The 18521-nt window shown below is 40.5% G+C and overlaps 1 protein-coding gene across 9 annotated transcripts in view; it reads left to right on the forward strand.

Annotated features, from left to right (window-relative positions):
* Window positions 1-18521, forward strand: part of EVI5 (ecotropic viral integration site 5) — a 251225-nt gene that overhangs the window by 74477 nt on the left and 158227 nt on the right. For 8 of the 9 annotated variants that reach the window (XM_044001522.1, XM_044001517.1, XM_044001521.1 and 5 more), the window contains one exon: window positions 8260-8489. In XM_044001522.1, the coding sequence (XP_043857457.1) occupies window positions 8260-8489 (230 nt within the window). Of the gene's footprint in view, window positions 1-8259; window positions 8490-15326; window positions 15427-18521 lie in introns of those variants that run through there. The other variant, XM_044001524.1, reaches the window with a different exon arrangement.

Genomic DNA, 18521 nt, shown 5'->3' on the forward strand with positions numbered 1-18521 from the left:
CCTGAAGACCCAGGGAGGAGAGTCCTTGTCACCAAAGTCCTTGGCCCTGTCACCTGGCTCAGTATCAGAAACTGCTCTTTTATCAGTGGAAATGACCCTAAAGAAACAGCATGGCCACCTGCTCTGTCACAGTACCCTGAGGACCTGGGCACCTTTCTAGCTGATGTGCCGCCAAGACCTTCCCTGGGGCTGGCACCCCATTCGAATGTAAGCTCCTGGAGGGCAGGGGCTGTCTTTTGGTTTGTGTTTGTATCCCCAGTCCTTAGCTTAGTGCTTGGCATGCAATAAGTGCTTAATAAATGCTTGTTGAGTTGACTCGGGGGAAGAGGACCGAGGATCTTCATGTGGTCCCAGGGCCATGCCCAAGAATGCGATTCTTGACCCATCAAGCCTAGTAGACTTAGAGAGTCGAAGAAGTTGAGCTGGAACTGCCCATCCCTCCATAAGTACTCCGGGTTTCCACTGTAGCCACAGAAGTCATTTGCACTGCCCGGTGGAGCCCTGCAGGAGCAGCCAGTGCCAAAACAGCAAGCAGCCATCTCCTTCCTGGGGGTTTTAGGCATTCGTCGGCTAATGCTTTGCTTCAGCAGCTGGTTTTTAATGAGTCTGGTGTCTTCCCATATTCCTTTTTTTCTTCAAGAACTCAGGTTTGGCCACATTTGAAGTCCTGCTTTGATACTTACGTGAGAATGATCACTATTGGGTTTTTGCATATGATGAAAAATGACCTTTTTACAGTTTGCTTAGGACTCATTTTCTGAGTAAGGTAGACATGTTGGGATGAATAAATGCCAGCAGAGAAACTGTCTTCATGCCATCATTGGGAGAGAAAAAGGAGGAATGCAGAAAGGAAGTTGGAACAGGGAAAGAGCTGGGAGGAGAACCCAGCCATTAGAGTACATAGAGGTGCTTTGTACTTTGGCCTTCTTACCCTCTGAGATTTTAAGGGTCAAGATAAGCCTTATTGATAAAAGTAGTTCAATGTTCCCGATCCACTTAGGAAACTCATATAAGGAGGGGTTATTCTCCATTTATTCTATATGCAGGCTGAATCACTTTTTAACAAACTTGAAGGAATGTGAGGAACTTGGGTATCCAAGCCATGGTTCAATGGAAGTCACCTGCTTTATATTAAAAGTTACTTTATATTACAGGGGTGTGCTAGACTTTTGTTTGTTTACGTAAAGCAGATATTAGTGGTACTTGAAATGTGTGCAGAAATTCGAATGACTCAGTGACTGCAATTGAAATCATGTGACCTGGGATGAGCACATCTACCTAATGGTGCTTCTCTGTAATTGATACAAGCTTACTTAATACCTATTGCTTGTTAGCTAAACGCGTGCAAGTCAGGACACTGTCCCATGATGTCATCAGGCCTCTGAAATGAAGCAACCACAGCAACAGCAACAAGCTACTGTGTTTGTCCTTTGAGTTCTTTCCTCTTCCTTTCAAGGTCCAAGAAAGGCACTGATTGATTACTGTATATTTTTCTGCATATATTTTCCTCCCTCCCTCCCTCCCTCCATCCATCTATGTAGTCTAGGTAATCTATCTCTCTATCCATACATCTGTCTGTCCGTCTGTCTGTTCATCCATCTGCCTGTCTAGGGAGTTTTTGTTATTCCACAGGTGTAGGTGATGTTTCCTCTTTGTCCCTGACCCTCATAGACCTCAGATACACATTATCCTTCCACATTCAAGGCCCTCTATGTATATTAACCGGAGGCTTAACTTTTTTCTCATTTTGTAAATATAGAGGATTTTTTTTTAAACTTTTGCTTTCATCCCCAATCTACTTTAAGGATTCGTATCTACAAGGGAATTTGATCTGGGGGCTAGATGACACTTCTGCCACACTTTATCAGGAATAGTTAACCTTTAGCAGTAATGAGAGGCTTGAGCAGAGTGCCGGGCACAGTGTATTTGGGAACAAATTGGCATACGTGTGTGTTGTATAAAAGGGACTGTGAAGCATTGGTGCCTGAAAGCTTCCTTCAAAACCCAGCTCAAAGGCTACCTTGTACAGTTGGCCTTTTCCATTTTTCCTCTGCTACTAGCGCCTTCCCTTCTAAGATTCCCTGCCATCTATTTGGTGTATGGCCTCTGTGGACCTATTTATTTACATGTTGTTTCCCCCATTAGAAGCTCTTTGAAGGGGGCAGCTAGGTGGCACAGTGGATAGAGCACCAGTCCTGGAGTCAGGAGGACCTGAGTTCAAATCCAGCCTCGGACACTTAACACTTACTAGCTGTGTGACCCTGGGCAAGTCACTTAACCCCAGTTGCCTCACCAAAAAAAAAAAAAGAAGAAGCTCTTTGAAGGCAGGGACTGTTTTTGGTTTCCCCTGGAGTTAGTAAGTCAGTCAGTAAACATTTATTAAACATCTACAGTGTGCACTGTGCTAAGTCCTAGAGATGCAAAAAAGCTAAACAACTGTCCCTGAAGGCTCTGCACACATGGGAAGCATTTAATAAATGTTGGCTGACTCACTGGATTTACCTTTAGAAGTCAGGGGTTTGGGGGTGGTGGGGAGAGGAATGGAGAGTGCTGGCTTTTTCAGGGTGCTCTGGTTGTGTGTGTGTTACCGGTCGAAAGAAAACTGACCTGTTACTTGGTGGGGAATTCAGTAGTTCCACCTGGAGGATTTTTAATCTCCTAAAGCAGCTGAGGCTCTTCGAGCTGTAAGATAAGTGTGGGGGTCTGTAGTTTTATAGCTTCCCAAAGTTTAAAGACGAGTTGCCCAAACCTCTCATTGAAGTAGATGTGTGTACATAGCTATTAGTACCTGTACTGATCGGGGGCAGATGTATCTATGAAGTGTGTACAGCACAAGTACTGTTATTTTCATACACACGCACACACATACACACACATACATATACATATATATTTGCACAATACATATATATGCCTTTTAATATTGGATGCCTAATGAAAGCCACAGCTTATATAGACATGTATAAACATTTATGTGTTTATGTAACATATACAAAGCTACCAAAAGAATGTCTTTTGTTAATTGGTTACCAAACAGACACTAACCTGCAAATATCTACTTGCTACACAACCTTTCCCGTCCAGTGAAATTTGTTTACACATATCAGTAATTTCAGATTAATTGTGAAGTTCAGGCAGGGCCTTTGAGATCACCTATTCTGCCAGCCTGTCTCTTGTAGATAGCCCTTTCTTAATAACCTCTCTGAAAGAGAATTGGCCACCTTCTACTCCGTTACTTTCAGTGATGGGGAATCGGCCCAGCTCATTTTTGGACAGTTTTACTTGTTGGAAAAATCCTTTCCTGTATTGAACAGAAATGTGTCTTCCTTTGATTCACTGGTCCAAGTTTTTTTTTTTTTTTTAGTGAGGCAATTGGGGTTAAGTGACTTGCCCAGGGTCACACAGCTAGTTAAGTATTAAGTGTCTGAGGCCGGATTTGAACTCAGGTACTCCTGACTCCAGGGCCGGTGCTCTATCCACTGCGCCATCTAGCTGCCCCTCCAAATTCTCTTTTTAACTATTAAAATTAAAATTGTGGTCAGGAAGACTTGAGTCCAGATTTATCCTCAAACACTCTGTGTGATTCTTGTCAAGAGCTCTCAGCCATAATTTCCTCATCTTTAAAATGGGAATAACAGTGGCATATTATTAATCTTCCAGGAGGATCAAATGAGATATTATATGTAAAGTGCATCACAAACTTTGGAGTACTACTTTAATGATAGCTATTATTATTACAAAATAAGTCTTCATGACAGCATTTTAGATCATTGAAGTTAGCTGTTTATATCCCTAATAAGTCTTATATTTTCTAGTGTTAAGCACTACCAGTTCTTTTAATCAGATACCGTCTAACATGTCTTGACAATCAGGGTTTTCCCCTTTTTTTGTTTGTTATTCCTCTTAAAATGTTACTTTTAGAAATAGTTGGGTTTTAAAAAAAATAGAAAGCTTGATATTTTAAAGGCATCTGTCAAAACATCATTCTACTTATGTTACCTTTATCAAGAAAATGTCTAGGTTCAATGAAGGAAAAATTCTTAGATTATAACCTTGTAAAAATGCAGTAGAGGGGGGCGGAGCCAAGATGGCGGAGAGGAAGCAGCAAGCTGCCTGAGCTCTCCTTCTGTTCCCTCAAAACAAACATTAAATCAAGCCTCTGGACGGATTCTGAAACTACAGAACCTGCAAAGAGACAGAGAGACACAGTCCTCCAACCAGGGATAATTTAGAAGACTTCAGGAAAAGGTCAGTCTGACTCGGGCAAAAGGGAGGCCCAGCGCAGGGCAGCAACCCAGCGCCGAGGGGGTCGGGGCAAGTCAGCAGGAGCTGCGGGCCACAGCCGAACAACTGAGGCTCCCGGAACCTGGTTCAAAAATCTGATGGCCAAGAAGGACAGTGGAAAAACCTACCTGCACCGGCCGAGAGGGCCACGAACCGCGGGATCAGACGCCGGGGTCTGGCGCCTGGCTGGCCGAGCACAATCAGACAGGAAGTGCAGGGCTGGGGATCTCCACACACCATAAAGGCCTCAGAGTAAAAGCCCAGTCACACAGCACCTATACACCTGCACAAGAAGCCCAAAACAGGGACCCTGGTGCCCCCAGAGCAGACCTCAACTTAAAGAATAAATAAATAAGCTGCAATAATGAGTAAGAAGCAAAAAAGAGCCCTCTCCATTGAGAGCTTCTGTATCAATAGGGAAGAAGCCAACACAAACTCAGATGAGGACAATAGCCTCAAATTGTCTACATCTGAAGCCTCACAAGGGAAGCCTTCCTGGAAGCCTTCCTGGAAGAGCTCAAAAAGGATTTTAAAAATCAATTGCAAGAGGTAGAAGAAAAAATGGGGAGAGAAATGAAAGCAAAACAAAAAAACTATGAAAAAAGAATCAGCAGTTTGGAAAAGGAAGCTGAAGAAAACAAAGCCTTAAAAAATTCATTTGGCCAAATGGAAAAAAAGCTACATAATCTCACTGAAGAAAACAATACCTTAAAAAATTCACTTGGCCAAATGGAAAAAAAGGTGCATAATCTCACTGAAGAAAACAATGCCTTAAAAATTAAAGTGGGACAGTTGGAAGATAAGGAATCCATGAGACACCAAGAATCAGTCAAGCAGAATAAAAAAAATGAAAAAATAGAAGAAAATGTGAAATACCTCATTGGAAAGACAACTGATCTGGAAAACAGATCAAGGAGAGACAATTTGAGAATCATTGGACTGCCTGAAAGCCATGACCAGAAAAAGAATCTAGACACCATATTCCAGGAAATTATTAAGGAGAACTGCCCTGATATCATAGAATCAGAGGATAAAATCATCATTGAAAGAATCCACCGATCACCTCCTGAAAGAGACCCCAAAAGGAAAACTCCAAGGAATATTGTAGCCAAATTCCAGAATTATCAGGTGAAGGAGAAAATACTCCAAGCAGCCAGAAAGAAGCAATTTAAATATCATGGAGCCACAGTCAGGATTGTTCAGGACCTGGCAGCTTCAACATTAAAGGACCGCAAGGCTTGGAATATGATATTCCGGAAGGCAAAGGAGCTTGGATTGCAGCCGAGAATCTATTACCCAGCAAAAATGTGCATTTTCTTTCAGGAGAAAAGATGGACATTTAATGACATTGGGGACTTTCAATCTTTCCTGGTGAAAAGACCAGATCTGAATAGAAAATTCGATCTCAACATACAAGACTCAAGAGAAGTTTAAAAAGGTAAACAGAGGGGAAAAAAAAAAAGGTTACCCTATTAGGTTAAACTGTTTATATCCCTACACAGGAAGATAATACTCATAACTCTTAAGAACTGTAAATGTATTTGGGCAGAGAGAAGGACTTTATATAGAGGGTATAAATATAAATTGTCTTTGATGTGATGATACAAAAGAATTAAGGGGATAAAAAGCGAGTCAATGGGGAGGAGAGGAAAGGGGAGGTGGAATGGGATGAATTATATCATATGAAGAGGTGGAAAAAAACCTATTACAATAGAGGGAAAGAAAGGAGGGGGGAACATGGTTTCAACCCTATTCTCATTAGATTTGACTCAAAGAGGGAATAACATATACGTTCATTGGGATAAAGAAACTTAACTCATTCTTTAGGGAAACAAAAGGGGAAGGGAAAGGGGGGGACTGATAGAAGGGAGGACAAAAGCAAGGGAGAAAAGGGTAAAGAAAACAGAGGGGGGTGATAAAAAGGGAGGGCATATCGGGGGAGGCAGGGGTAAGAAGTAAAAGGTCGGTGAGGAGGAATAGGGTGAAAGAAGGGGGAAAAAGTACAAAGGGGGTAAATAGAATGGAGGGGAATAGACAGTCAGTAATAATAACTGTGAATGTGAATGGGATGAACTCTGCTATAAAACGGAAGCGAATTGCAGAGTGGATTAAAAACCAGAACCCTATAATATGCTGTTTACAAGAAACACATTTGAAGCAGCGAGATACACACAGAGTAAAGGTAAAAGGCTGGAGCAGAATATATTATGCCTCAGCTAAAGTAAAAAAGGCAGGGGTAGCAATCCTTATCTCAGACAAAGTGCAGGCAAAAATAGATCTCATTAAAAGAGATAAGGAAGGAAATTACATCTTACTTAAAGGTACTATCGATAATGAAGTAATATCAATATTAAATATGTATGCGCCAAGTGGTATAGCATCCAAGTTCTTAGAGGAGAAGTTAAATGAGTTACAAGAGGAATTAGATAGTAATACTATACTACTGGGGGATCTGAATCTCCCCCTCTCAGAATTAGATAAATCTAGCCAAAAAATAAATAAGAAAGAAGTGAAAGAGGTGAATAGATTACTAGAAAAGTTAGACATGATAGATGTCTGGAGAAAATTGAATGGGGATAGAAAGGAATATACCTTTTTCTCAGCAGTACATGGCACATTTTCAAAAATTGACCATGTATTAGGGCACAAAAACATCATAGTCAAATGTAGAAAGGCAGAAATAGTAAATGCATCCTTCTCAGATCATGATGCAATAAAAATTACATGTAAGAAAGAGCCAGGGAAAAGTAGAATGAAAATCAATTGGAAACTAAATAATTTCATTCTAAAGAATGAATGGGCCAAAGAAGAAATCATAGAAACAATCAATAACTTTATCCAAGAGAATGACAATCATGAGACAACATACCAAAATCTATGGGATGCAGCCAAAGCAGTGCTTAGGGGAAAATTTATAGCTCTAAATGCTTACATGAATAAAAAAGAGAAAGAGGAGATTAATGAATTGGGCATGCAACTTAAAAAGCTAGAAAAAGAACAAATTAGAAACCCCCAATTAGACACCAAGTTAGAGATCCTGAAAATTAAAGGAGAAATTAATAAGATTGAAAGCAAAAAAACTATAGAATTAATCAATAAAACTAAGAGCTGGTTTTATGAAAAAACCAATAAAATAGATAAAATACAATGGAATACTATTGTGCTGTAAGAAATGATGAGCAGGAGGAGTTCAGAGAAACCTGGAGGGTCTTACGTGAGCTGATGATGAGTGAGATGAGCAGAACCAGAAGAACATGGTACACAGTATCATCAACATTGAGTGTTGACCTACTGTGATGGACTATATTCTTCTCACCAATGCAATGGTACAGAAGAGTTCCAGGGAACTCATGATAGAAGAGGATCTCTAAATCCAAGAAAAAAAAAGAAAGAAAGAACTGTGGAGTATAGATGCTGATTGAACCATATTATTTCTTTTGTTTTGGGTGCTGTTGGTTTTTTTTTCTATTTTGAGGTTTTGCATCACTGCTCTGATTCTTTCTCTTGTAACAGGATTAATGCAGAAATAGGATTAATGTTATTATGTGTATATATATATATGTGTGTGTATATATATGTATCTATATGTATATGTATAGAGATATATAGATATAACCTATATCAGTTTACCTGCTGTCTAGGGGAGGGGGGAGGGAGGGGAGGGAGGGAGAAAAATCTGAAATTGTAAAGCATGTATAAACAAAAGTTGAGAACTATCTTTACATGTAACGGGAAAAATAAAATACCTCATACATTAAAAAATAAAAAAAAGAATATATTACATATGTTTAGGAACAGATAAAAACATTAAGATTTGAATAGAAGATGGTGAAGAATTACAAAGGGAGAAAAGAATATTAATAAAAAAATTATCATGAGACTGAGCTATCAAAAAAAATGCAGTAGAATGCAAATTTTTGTACAAACTCTTTCACTGTGTATCTGTCTATAAATCTTTATATGTTGGGTCAACAGGTGGCGACAGACAAGGTTGCAGGAAAGCTGAGTTCTACTCTCACATGGGTGAAGAACACAGTCTCGCACACAGTCAGTCAAATGGCCAGCCAGGTGGCAAGTCCATCTGCTTCTTTACATACGACGTCGTCCTCTACCACGCTGTCCACACCAGCTGTTTCACCATCTTCCCCATCACAACTGAGTCCAGATGACTTAGAACTCCTGGCTAAACTGGAAGAACAGAACAGGTGAGTGGGATTGGTTAGTTTTCTTCTATCTTTGAAAGAGCAAGAAATCTTGCTAAGTCTTTTGTTTAATTGTAGCATATGAAGTTCATCAGAAAGGGCTCATTACCACTGTTTGAAGACCTCTCTAAAGGGGAAGCCATAGTTAGCTGAAATATCATTTTTAGAATATGAAGAAAATGACTATTTGTTGTTTGTAGTCTCTGTTCTTATTCTTCTTATTAAAGCTTTTTTTTTCCCCTCCCCCTGCGGGGCAATGAGGGTTAAGTGATTTGCCTAAGGTCACATACTTGTCAAGTATCTGAGGCTGGATTTGAACTCAGGTCCTCCTGAATCCAGGGCTGGTGCTTTATCCCCTTAAAGCTTTTTATGTTTGTCCAAAACTTACGTTTAAAAAATCTGGTTCAGAGAATGAGAAAATCTTTGTCTCATTCTAAAAATTTTGGGATTTTAGAGTTAAAATATATGTTTTTAAAAATGCATTATTTTCTTGTGTATGTCTTTGAATTGAGTAAGTGGATTGTTTAAATCTGTGAGCTAGAACTGCTGGACAGCGTCCTTTGAAACTAGCTAAAGGTTCCAACACAGTTTAATGTGGGCTTTGACTTAGAGGTTGGAGAAAGAAGTCCCTGCAGGTTCATGTGGAAAGAGACATTTCTCTTCCTCATATGCAAGAATGGAACAGAACCAGATTTGTCTGTTTAAATCTAAAATTTTCGGTTGTAGATGTAAAACCAGCTACTTACTCTGGGAGGGAGCCATGTGTGGCTTCTTCACATCCTATCCTCCCATCTCTTTGTACTGCCTGTCAGAACCGTCGGAGCCGTCTGCTGCCCAGTTTACCAGCTACAAATGGGAAGAGAACAGGGGACCAATGCCATCTCTGCCCGGTGCAGTTCTGTTCACTGAACACTGGTATTTATATACCACCGTGCCATAAAAGTATATAATAGTACAGTTTAACAAGCAAACTCATTTACTTGGTTTCAAAGTTAATTTCCATTAGGAAGAAATGTGCAAATGTTCACATTTTTCAAAATTCAGAAATGAATGTGTTTCTCTTCAATTTGTAATGTGATCGGGGCAGCTAGGTGGCGCAGTGGATAGAGCACTGGCCCTGGAGTCAGGAGTACCTGAGTTCAAATCTGGCCTCAGACACTTAACACTTACTAGCTGTGTGACCCTGGGCAAGTCACTTAACCCCAATTGCCTCACTTAAAAAACAAAAAAACAAAAAAAGAATTTGTAATGTGATCTCAGAGGAATTGGACTGATTTTTAGATGGATTTGTTCATTCTTGTTGCCCTCACTAGCTTTTCTAACAATGACTTCTGAGAGTAACTTCTAAAATTTGGGCGCATTTTTAGATCCAGCTTGGTGGGCTATTGTATAGATTCCTCAAAGCAGTTACATTTGTTTCCGCTGTCCTTCCTTCTCTGTATTTGGCAGTGTGTCTGCCAATAGCATTTCCACAATACATTTTCCTTATTCTGCTGCCTGCCTGTCAAAACCAAAGTAAGTTGTCCTCATTCTTTACTCCTTACTTCATATATCATAGTACGATACATTTAAAATATGAAATCTTGACTATTCTGGTGATGGGTCATTGGACTCCTGACCCCTTTGCATTATGGACATTTCATTGAGCAGAGCTGCAGGGGGAGGAGTTGTGGGGTCTGTGGTTTCATTGATGTAAAGAACTGTCAGTGAAAGAGCTTCTCCAGCTGTGCAGATTGGAGACATTGAGGGTCCTTCTCAGGCCATCATGGACCAGAGGTGGGCCTTCAACCCATGTTTCCCTAATTCAGTGGCTTGTTTTCTGTCCCTGTGCCATGTGGCCTTATCCATACATCTTAGAATGGGAAACATTTCTTCATTCATATATGAATGGTTTTAAAAAATAAACAGACAACTAATATTTTGGTAGAAAAATAGTTTTGGTAAAATAATGTTCTGGATTGATTGGGAGTGGTCCCTTCTGGTGTTCAGGCTTAGCCTTCCTTCCTAAGGAGTGCCCCAGAATTTTCAGCCTGGTTTTATAAATAATTCCTTTATTTTTATTTTATTTTTTCTCAGTAGTATTTTATTTTATTTTCCAATTACATGTAAAGATTGTTTTCAACATTCATTTTTGTAAGATTTTGAGTTCCAAATTTTTCTCCCTCCCTCACTTTCCTTCCTCCTTCACAAGATGGCAAGCAATCAGGTGTGTGTGTGTGTGTGTGTGTGTACATATAGATAGATAGATTGATCTACCTATACACACATACAGTTATATCAAACATTTCTATATTATTCATGTTGTGAAAGAAGAATTAGAACAAAAGGGGAAAACCACAAGAAAGACAAAAAACAAGACTCCATAGCTCTTTTTCTGAATGTGGAGAGCATTTTCTATCATGAGTCTTTTGGAATCGTCTTGAATCATTGTATTGCTGAGAAGAGCTAAATCTATCTCAGTTGATCATTGCACAATGTTGCTATTACTGTGTGCAATGTTCTCCTGGTTCTGCTCACTTCACTCAGTATCAGTTCATGTAAGTCTTTCCAGGTTTTTCTGAAATCTTCCTGCTCATCATTTCTTACAGCACAATAGTATTCCATTACGTTCATATACCATAACTTGTTCAGCCATTCCCCAGTTGCTGGGCATTCCCTCAATTTCCAATTCGTTGCCACCACAAAAAGAGTTGCTGTATTTTTTCCCCATTTTTGTGACCTCTTTGGGATAAAGACTCCCCTACCTCCCCCCAAAAAGGTGGTATTGCTGGGTCGAAGAGTATGCAAATTTATTAGTCCTTTGGGCATAGTTCCAAATTGCTTTCCAGAATGGTTGGATCTGTTCACAACTCCACCAACAGTGTATTAGTATTCCAATTTTCCCATGTCTTCTCTAGCATTTTTCATTTTCCTTTTTTGTCATATTAACCAATCTGATAGATGTGAGGTGGTACCCCATAGTTGTTTTAATTTGCATTTCTCTAATCAATAGTTATTTAGAGCATTTTTATATGACTATGGATAGCTTTAATTTCTTTATCTGAAAACTGTTCATATCCTTTGACCCAGTAGTTCATTTAAAGAGTTTCTCCTCTGATTTAACCTCCCTTCTCCCCATTGTGCTTAGTATTGACCTCACATTCTCCCCATGCTAGTTATTCTGAACCCACAGCTGCCAGCATGCAAACACTATTCTCTTTTGTCCACTCCTTTATTCCCATTTATTCCCATTCCCTTCAACCATCTCTCCCCAGTGTCCTACTTAATATCTACCTGCCCTTCTGTTCTCTCTATAATGCCTGCTCCATAATGAAAAACCTTTCTTTCATTTTAAATCTTTCATTTCTTACTCCTTTCATTTTTTTAGCCTACCTCTGGTCCATGATGGCCCGAGAAGGACCCTCAATGTCTCCATTGTTGAGCATCAGTGCCTGGGGAAAGATCTGTTGAGGGAGGCAAGTAGATTTCTCAAGACCGTCCTTTGAAGTCCAGTTTTGAGATAGGTGGTGACATTGTATCTATTGAGAATTTTGGGGAAAGAGAATGAATTTTGTTTTGAAAATGTTGTTTGGAACCTGCAGTGTATAATAGGCAGTTTACTGGTACTCAGGACAGAGACAAGGGGCTGAATATATAGTTAAGAAGCATTTACATTTACATAGAGATGATACTTCAATGCACACTGATGGTATTGCCAAGTGAGATAATATAGAGGGAGAAGAGAACCCAGAACAGAGCCTTGAAGGGGCACAGTTAGTGGGTCTTCTGTGGATGAAGATTTAGCAAAGAGAGAACAAGAAGAGAGTGGTCAGCCAAGTAGAAGAATGAAGAGAGAGCAGTGGCAGGAAAAATCTGGAGAGAATATGCAGGATTCTCTTAGTGTTCCATATTATATCAAGGTTAAAAAGGCTAAGGGTTGAGAAAGACTCATTCAACTTTAGCACCTCAGTCATTGCCCATCTGCAATTACCATTCAAGGTACCGTACAGACAAACTAATTCAGGGAGCTGCCCACCCAACCACTGTCTTAGCTTAGACTTTTTTGATCACCCCATCAGTAAAACTTTTCTGAGCACAAACCCTCATCATATATGTGTAAAGTACATCACGTTCATGTGCTGCTATACTTGTGATTATGCACCTTAAGAAAATAGACATTTAGGGGCAGCTAGGTGGCGCAGTGGATAGAGCACCGGCCCTGGAGTCAGGAGTACCTGAGTTCAAATCCGGCCTCAGACACTTAACACACACTTACTAGCTGTGTGACCCTGGGCAAGTCACTTAACCCCAACTGCCTCACTAAAAAAGAAAGAAAGAAAGAAAGAAAATAGACATTTAAAAGGACAAGGTGAAGATAAATATTTGCTCCCAGAATCAAACGGGAGCTGTTTATACATGGGTGACTTTCTGTCAGTGAGGATTCTTATGCTGCATAAGCCCTGGGGATCCAGCATTCAAAGCGTACTCAAGGACCGCGGTGTTGAAGGAGGGGGACGATGTGGGCACAGAACGAATCCAAGGTAGTTTTGAGAGGGAGAGCAGGAAAGGCTTTGTGTAGAAGGGTGCTGAGTTTGGAAGCCAATGAGTCCTCCAGAGGTGGTAAGGCTATGGGGCACAGACCATACAAAAGCGTAGAGAGGGGAGACAGACACAAGAGCAACAAGTAAGCCCAGAGCGCTGGGTTGCAAGAGCACCTGAAGAGGCCAGTGTGCAAAAGACTAGAATGACAGAAAGGGGCTGAACTCAGCATGAAGACATTTCACTTCCAGGTTAGAATTTGTCTTTGTTCCCTGAACAGGGGATCAGTTGAATGGGCGACAAGGTCAGACTCCTGTTTTAGGAAAGTCACTTTGGCAGCTGAGTGGGGGATGGATTAGAGTGAGGTAAGACTTAAGCTTGGGAAGACTAGTTTGGAGAGGTAATGAGATCTTGTACTGTGGCGGAGGCTGAATGAGTGAAGAGATAGGAATATATGGTCAACGTCACAGACAGAGATGACAGGACTTGTAGAGGAAGGTAATGCATTCATTTGGATGTGTGGAGTTTGAGTTACTCTCAGGATATCCAGTGTGAAATCCCCGATAAGCCATTCATGATGTTGGACAGGATCTCAAAAGAGGCTTGGGCCAAATATAGCGTTCTAGGGTGCATGTTTACAAATATGGCAACTGAACCAATGAGAACGGATAAAGTCACCAAGTGAGAAAGTATTGAGAAAAATGAGATGAAGTCCAAGGACAGAATTTTGTCTCACTTCATCAGTCTGACCTGGATGTTGAGTGAGCAGAAGACAGTGAGGAGAAAGTAAGACAGGGAGATAGAAGACCAAGAGATCAGAGTCACACAAACCCATAGATGAGAGTATACCCAGGAAGGGGAGGACGAAGGATCTTCAGAGGCTGCTGAATCCGGACCTGGATTTTAACTATCAGGAAATTAAGGCAATGAGAGGTTAAGTGAGTTACCTCAGGGCATACAACTAGTAAGTGTCAGAGGCAGGATTTGATTTCTTTCTTTTTTTTTTTTTTTTTGGCAGGGCAATGAGGGTTAAGTGACTTGCCCAGGGTCACACAGCTAGTAAGTGTCAAGTGTCTGAGGCCAGATTTGAACTCAGGTACTCCTGAATACAAGGCTGGTGCTTTACCACTGCGCCATCTAGCTGAGAGGCAGGATTTGAACCCAGATCATTCTGAATCCTAGGTCCAGTGCCTATTCCACTGTGGCATACTGCCTCTGGGGCAGATATTAGAGTACGATGTGAGGAGGTAGAGTGAAGGTCATGAGACTTGAATAGATTCAAGAACTGGGAGTCAAGGATATTAAGGGTTAAATCAAGTTCCCTAGTATGAGGGCAGAGTTGGGGCATAAATGGAGACTATGAATGAGATACTGAACTCATTGAGAAATGTGGAAGAGAATCCTGGGTATCAGTAGTAATGGCTGCCAGAATCTGGATCGGGTGATACATTTGGACAGCACGAACCTCAGAATAGGAGTGATGGTGCAAGAGCTAGTAGTGGTATTGGGGTGCAAGCTGTTTTGACTCCACTTCTAAGACCAGCAAATAAGTGCTCCCAATATTGGAAAGGAACATCTTGGGGAGAAAGAATGTCTCACTGAGAGCCAGAAAATGAAACCAGCATAAAAGGAAAAGGTCTAAAATGGAGGGAAGTTTGTTCATTATAGTATCAGAATTCCTGAGGCACAATGGAAAGAGTATGTTAGAATAAAATGTCTAGTCTGAGTATGTGATGTCACTCTCCTACGATGGCCTTAAAACCTTAAAGTCACACAGAGTACACAGACCACCAGTGGGGAGTAAAGTATGTAATTACTTGTCTTTCATTTTACAAAAGAGGAAACTGAGGCTTGGAATTGTTAACCTGTTAGGGTCGTACATAGTAAGTAGTAGAGCTGACACTCAGTCCCAGGACTTTTTACTGAAAATTGAGTGTACTCTCCGTTATATTCTACTGCCTCTAAAATTTCTGAGCCTACTTTTGTTCTAGAATAATTTTTATCAAATCTCTGTGTTCTGTGAATGGTTACCTCTTTAATTCTCTTCACAGTGTCAACAATATTTCCATGCTGAGAATGTGAAAGTACAGCAATTGCTTGTCTATATTCATAGTACAATATTCCAGCAAAATTGAGCAAATGAAGACTTCAAAATTTTCAGTTGCTTTAAAGAAATCAGTTCTTTGTCTTGACGCGATTTTATTACAGAGATGACCAAAATTTGAGAATTTGCCATACACAATCCCCCTGTGTTCTGCTGAGGAATGGTTTAGCTCAGAGTTACCAAAGATCTGTTTGAGAGCAAATAATCAATAGAGTTGAGGGGAAATGAAAGTGGAAAGGGGGACTTTTTTTCTCCTTGTTCAGTGTGGTTTTCTCTTTCTTGAAAATACTTATTCTGGGGAGGTATGAATTTGAACAGGTAGGTTTCAGATTTAATATTGTTATATAAAATTAAGGAGGAACTGTTACAAATTAGGTCTTTAAATTATTTCCCTTTATGTAGTTTAAAAGTATCTTGTGTTGCAATAATATGTATTTCCTTTAAAGGCCATCACAAAGTTCAACTTTGTTTTTTAGTATGTTTGGGGGTAGTTGAATGAAAAAATGCACTGGGAAAGATTCTATTCTACATTAAGGTACTTTAGATTAAACTAGATAAATTTATTTCAGTGTTTTCTTGGATTTTTTGTATGAAGAATAAGATTCAAGGACCATTTTCCATTTATTTAAGAAATCTTTGAAACTGGATTGACTTCATAGGGAGATTGAATTAATTACTTGAATCGTGGTATCCTCAGAAATCTCAGTTATTCTGAATACATGCAGTTGTAAAATCTCATGTAGCGTTCGCACCATGACATCTTACTTGCGCAGAGGTCATGATAGAAGAACTGAGCAAGAAAGGTCTTACCACAACTAGAGTAGATGTTTTAAGGTTCACATGCTAATGATTATATCACATTTATTTTTGGGGAATCCTCTCTGCCCTTCACTCAGTTCCAGTGTATTCTTTGGGCAAAATTCTAAGATAAGAATATATCGAAAGTCTAGTAATAAATTATAGGTGAGGAGTGGTGTGCTGCTAGTGGGAATTGCAGTGACAGAAACCAGGCCTTACTTTTTCTTTGATTATTGGAAAAACAAGGTTCATTCCCCCTTTTAGTACCAGGTCTTTCCTGAATTCTGCTCCTATCATTATTATTATTATATTTTATTTTTTTGCAGGGCAGTGAGGGTTAAGTGACTTGCCCAGGGTCACACAGCTAGTAAGTGTCAAGTGTCTGAGGCTGAATTTGAACTCTGGTCTTCCCGAATCCATGGCCAGTGCTTTAACAACTGCACCATCTAGTTGCCCCCTGCTTCTGTCATTATTGAATTAGTCTTTCTCTTCTTTGCTTCCGGGGTCAATTGCCTACTATAAAAATAAATTTTTGTTTGTTTGCTTTGTTTTTTTTTTTTTTTGTTTCTGCCCCAACAGTTTCTCTGTAACTGTACACAGGATCGGCATTCCTTGCCCTCGCCCCTCTTCCTTCACCCTACTTGTGGAGATTTCTCTTATCTCCTTGTTGTTCTGACCTGTTATTTCTCCTCTGTTTAGTGAGTGAATGGGGGAATCTGTTTTTTGAAAAGCATAAGCTATTACATACATATTTGCATATTATTATTTGCAGTAGTTGAAGCCCAAGGTGATGAAGGCTTGCCCTAGGATGGTGGCAGTGTTAAAGAAGACAAGGGGGTGAATATGAGAGATGTCACTATAGTAGATTTACTGGGTTTGGTGACAAATCAGATCTGGGGGAGGGGGTGAGAGATCATAAAGAATTAAGTGTGATGTCTAGGTCATGAGCCTGGATGACTGGGAAGGAGAATGGTGCCTTCAGTAATAGGGATATTGGGAAGAAGGGGAGGGTTTGGGGAGAAAGATAATGTGTTTAGTTTGGGACATATTAACTTTAAAATGCCTGTGGGACCTTCATTTTAAGATGCCCATTAGGCATTTGGAGATATCAGACGGTCTCCTGGACTGGAGTTTGGGAGAGAGATTAGGGCTGAACAATTAGATCTGAAAGTTATCTGCATAGAGACGATAATTGAATCCCAGTGAGCCGATGAGATCCTCAGGTGAGATAGATAGTATTGGATGAAAAGACCAAAAGACTTAGCACGGAGCCCTGGGGTCACTTACCTGTAGCAGGCATGATCTGGATGGAGATCCAGGAGAGCACACTGAGAAAATGTGGTCAGACAGGGAGAAGAACTAGGAGAGAGTAGGGTCATGAAAGCCTAGAGAGAAGAGAATGTCAAGGGGGTGATTGACAGTGTCAGGGTCTACAGAGAGGTCAAGAAGTGTGAACAGAGAAAAGGCAATGAGATGTGGCTACTGAGAGATCATCGGTGACTTTGGAGAAGGTGGTTTCAGTCGAATGATGCTGGGGAACCCCACCTGTAAATCATTTGAGGAGGCAGAGAGCACTACCAATGACGTGGGTCAAGAGAGCTGAGATTTGAAGGAAGCTAAATCTTATAAGAGACTGATGCAAAGAAGGAGTTGTCTTCCTAACCACACAAGTTTGGAGGCTGTTCTTTGATTCTTTTTTCTATCTTTTCTTCCTTCCCTCTCTCCTCCGTACCATAGGAGTTATTCTGGAGTGAGGGTCCTTGGGAGGGAGCAAGATAGGAGGAAGAAGGGTAGCTGAAGGTGGAGCAGGAGGAGCGCCTGGAGGCCCTGCCTGGCCAGAAGGGATTTTGGGAATTCTGGAGGGGGCGAGATCCTGAGGGCAAAACTTGCACATGAGTCAAGTTAGAATTGGGAAGATCAGGGGTTTATACCTTAGATACTTATGTATTTTGTAGCCCTGGAATAATCTTTCTGGGTCTCGATTTCCTTATTTCTTAGTCTCAGTTACCTTTTTAAGGTCCCTTCCTGCTTGAAATCCACAATCCTATTTTATCAGACTCTAGAAACTGACTTGGTGCAAGCCATCAGAGAAGGTGGGATTTGTGGGGATAAGAATTGTACAAGGACGTTATGAAAGAAGGAGTAATTAAGGGGGCAGGTAGGTGGTGCAGTGGATAAAGCACCAGCCCTGGATTCAGGAGTACCTGAGTTCAAATCTGGCCTCAGACACTTGACACTTACTAGCTGTGTGACCCTGGGCTAGCCACTTAGCCCTCATTGCCCTGCAAAACAAAACACCCCCCCCCCAAAAAAAAAAGGAGCAGTAAAGAGGGTTGGAAACCAAGTGGATGTAATGTCTCAGAAGGAAGAGGTAGCTGCAGGGTTAAGACTTTTAAAAAAGGGAACTAAGTTATGAGTTTTGAGAAAGTTTAACTAGAATAATGATTATAGAAGTTTAAAGAGAGTGGTAAGTGAGGTTCGCATAGTTTTGTGGTTGGTTTTTTTTTTTTTTTTGGTAGGGCAATGGGGGTTAAGTGACTTGCCCAGGGTCGCACAGCTAGTAAGTGTCAAGTGTCTGAGGTCGGATTTGAACTCAGGTCCTCCTGAATCCAAGG

The sequence above is a fragment of the Dromiciops gliroides genome, chromosome 4 (assembly GCF_019393635.1).
Source record: "Dromiciops gliroides isolate mDroGli1 chromosome 4, mDroGli1.pri, whole genome shotgun sequence".
Lineage (NCBI taxonomy): Eukaryota > Metazoa > Chordata > Mammalia > Microbiotheria > Microbiotheriidae > Dromiciops > Dromiciops gliroides.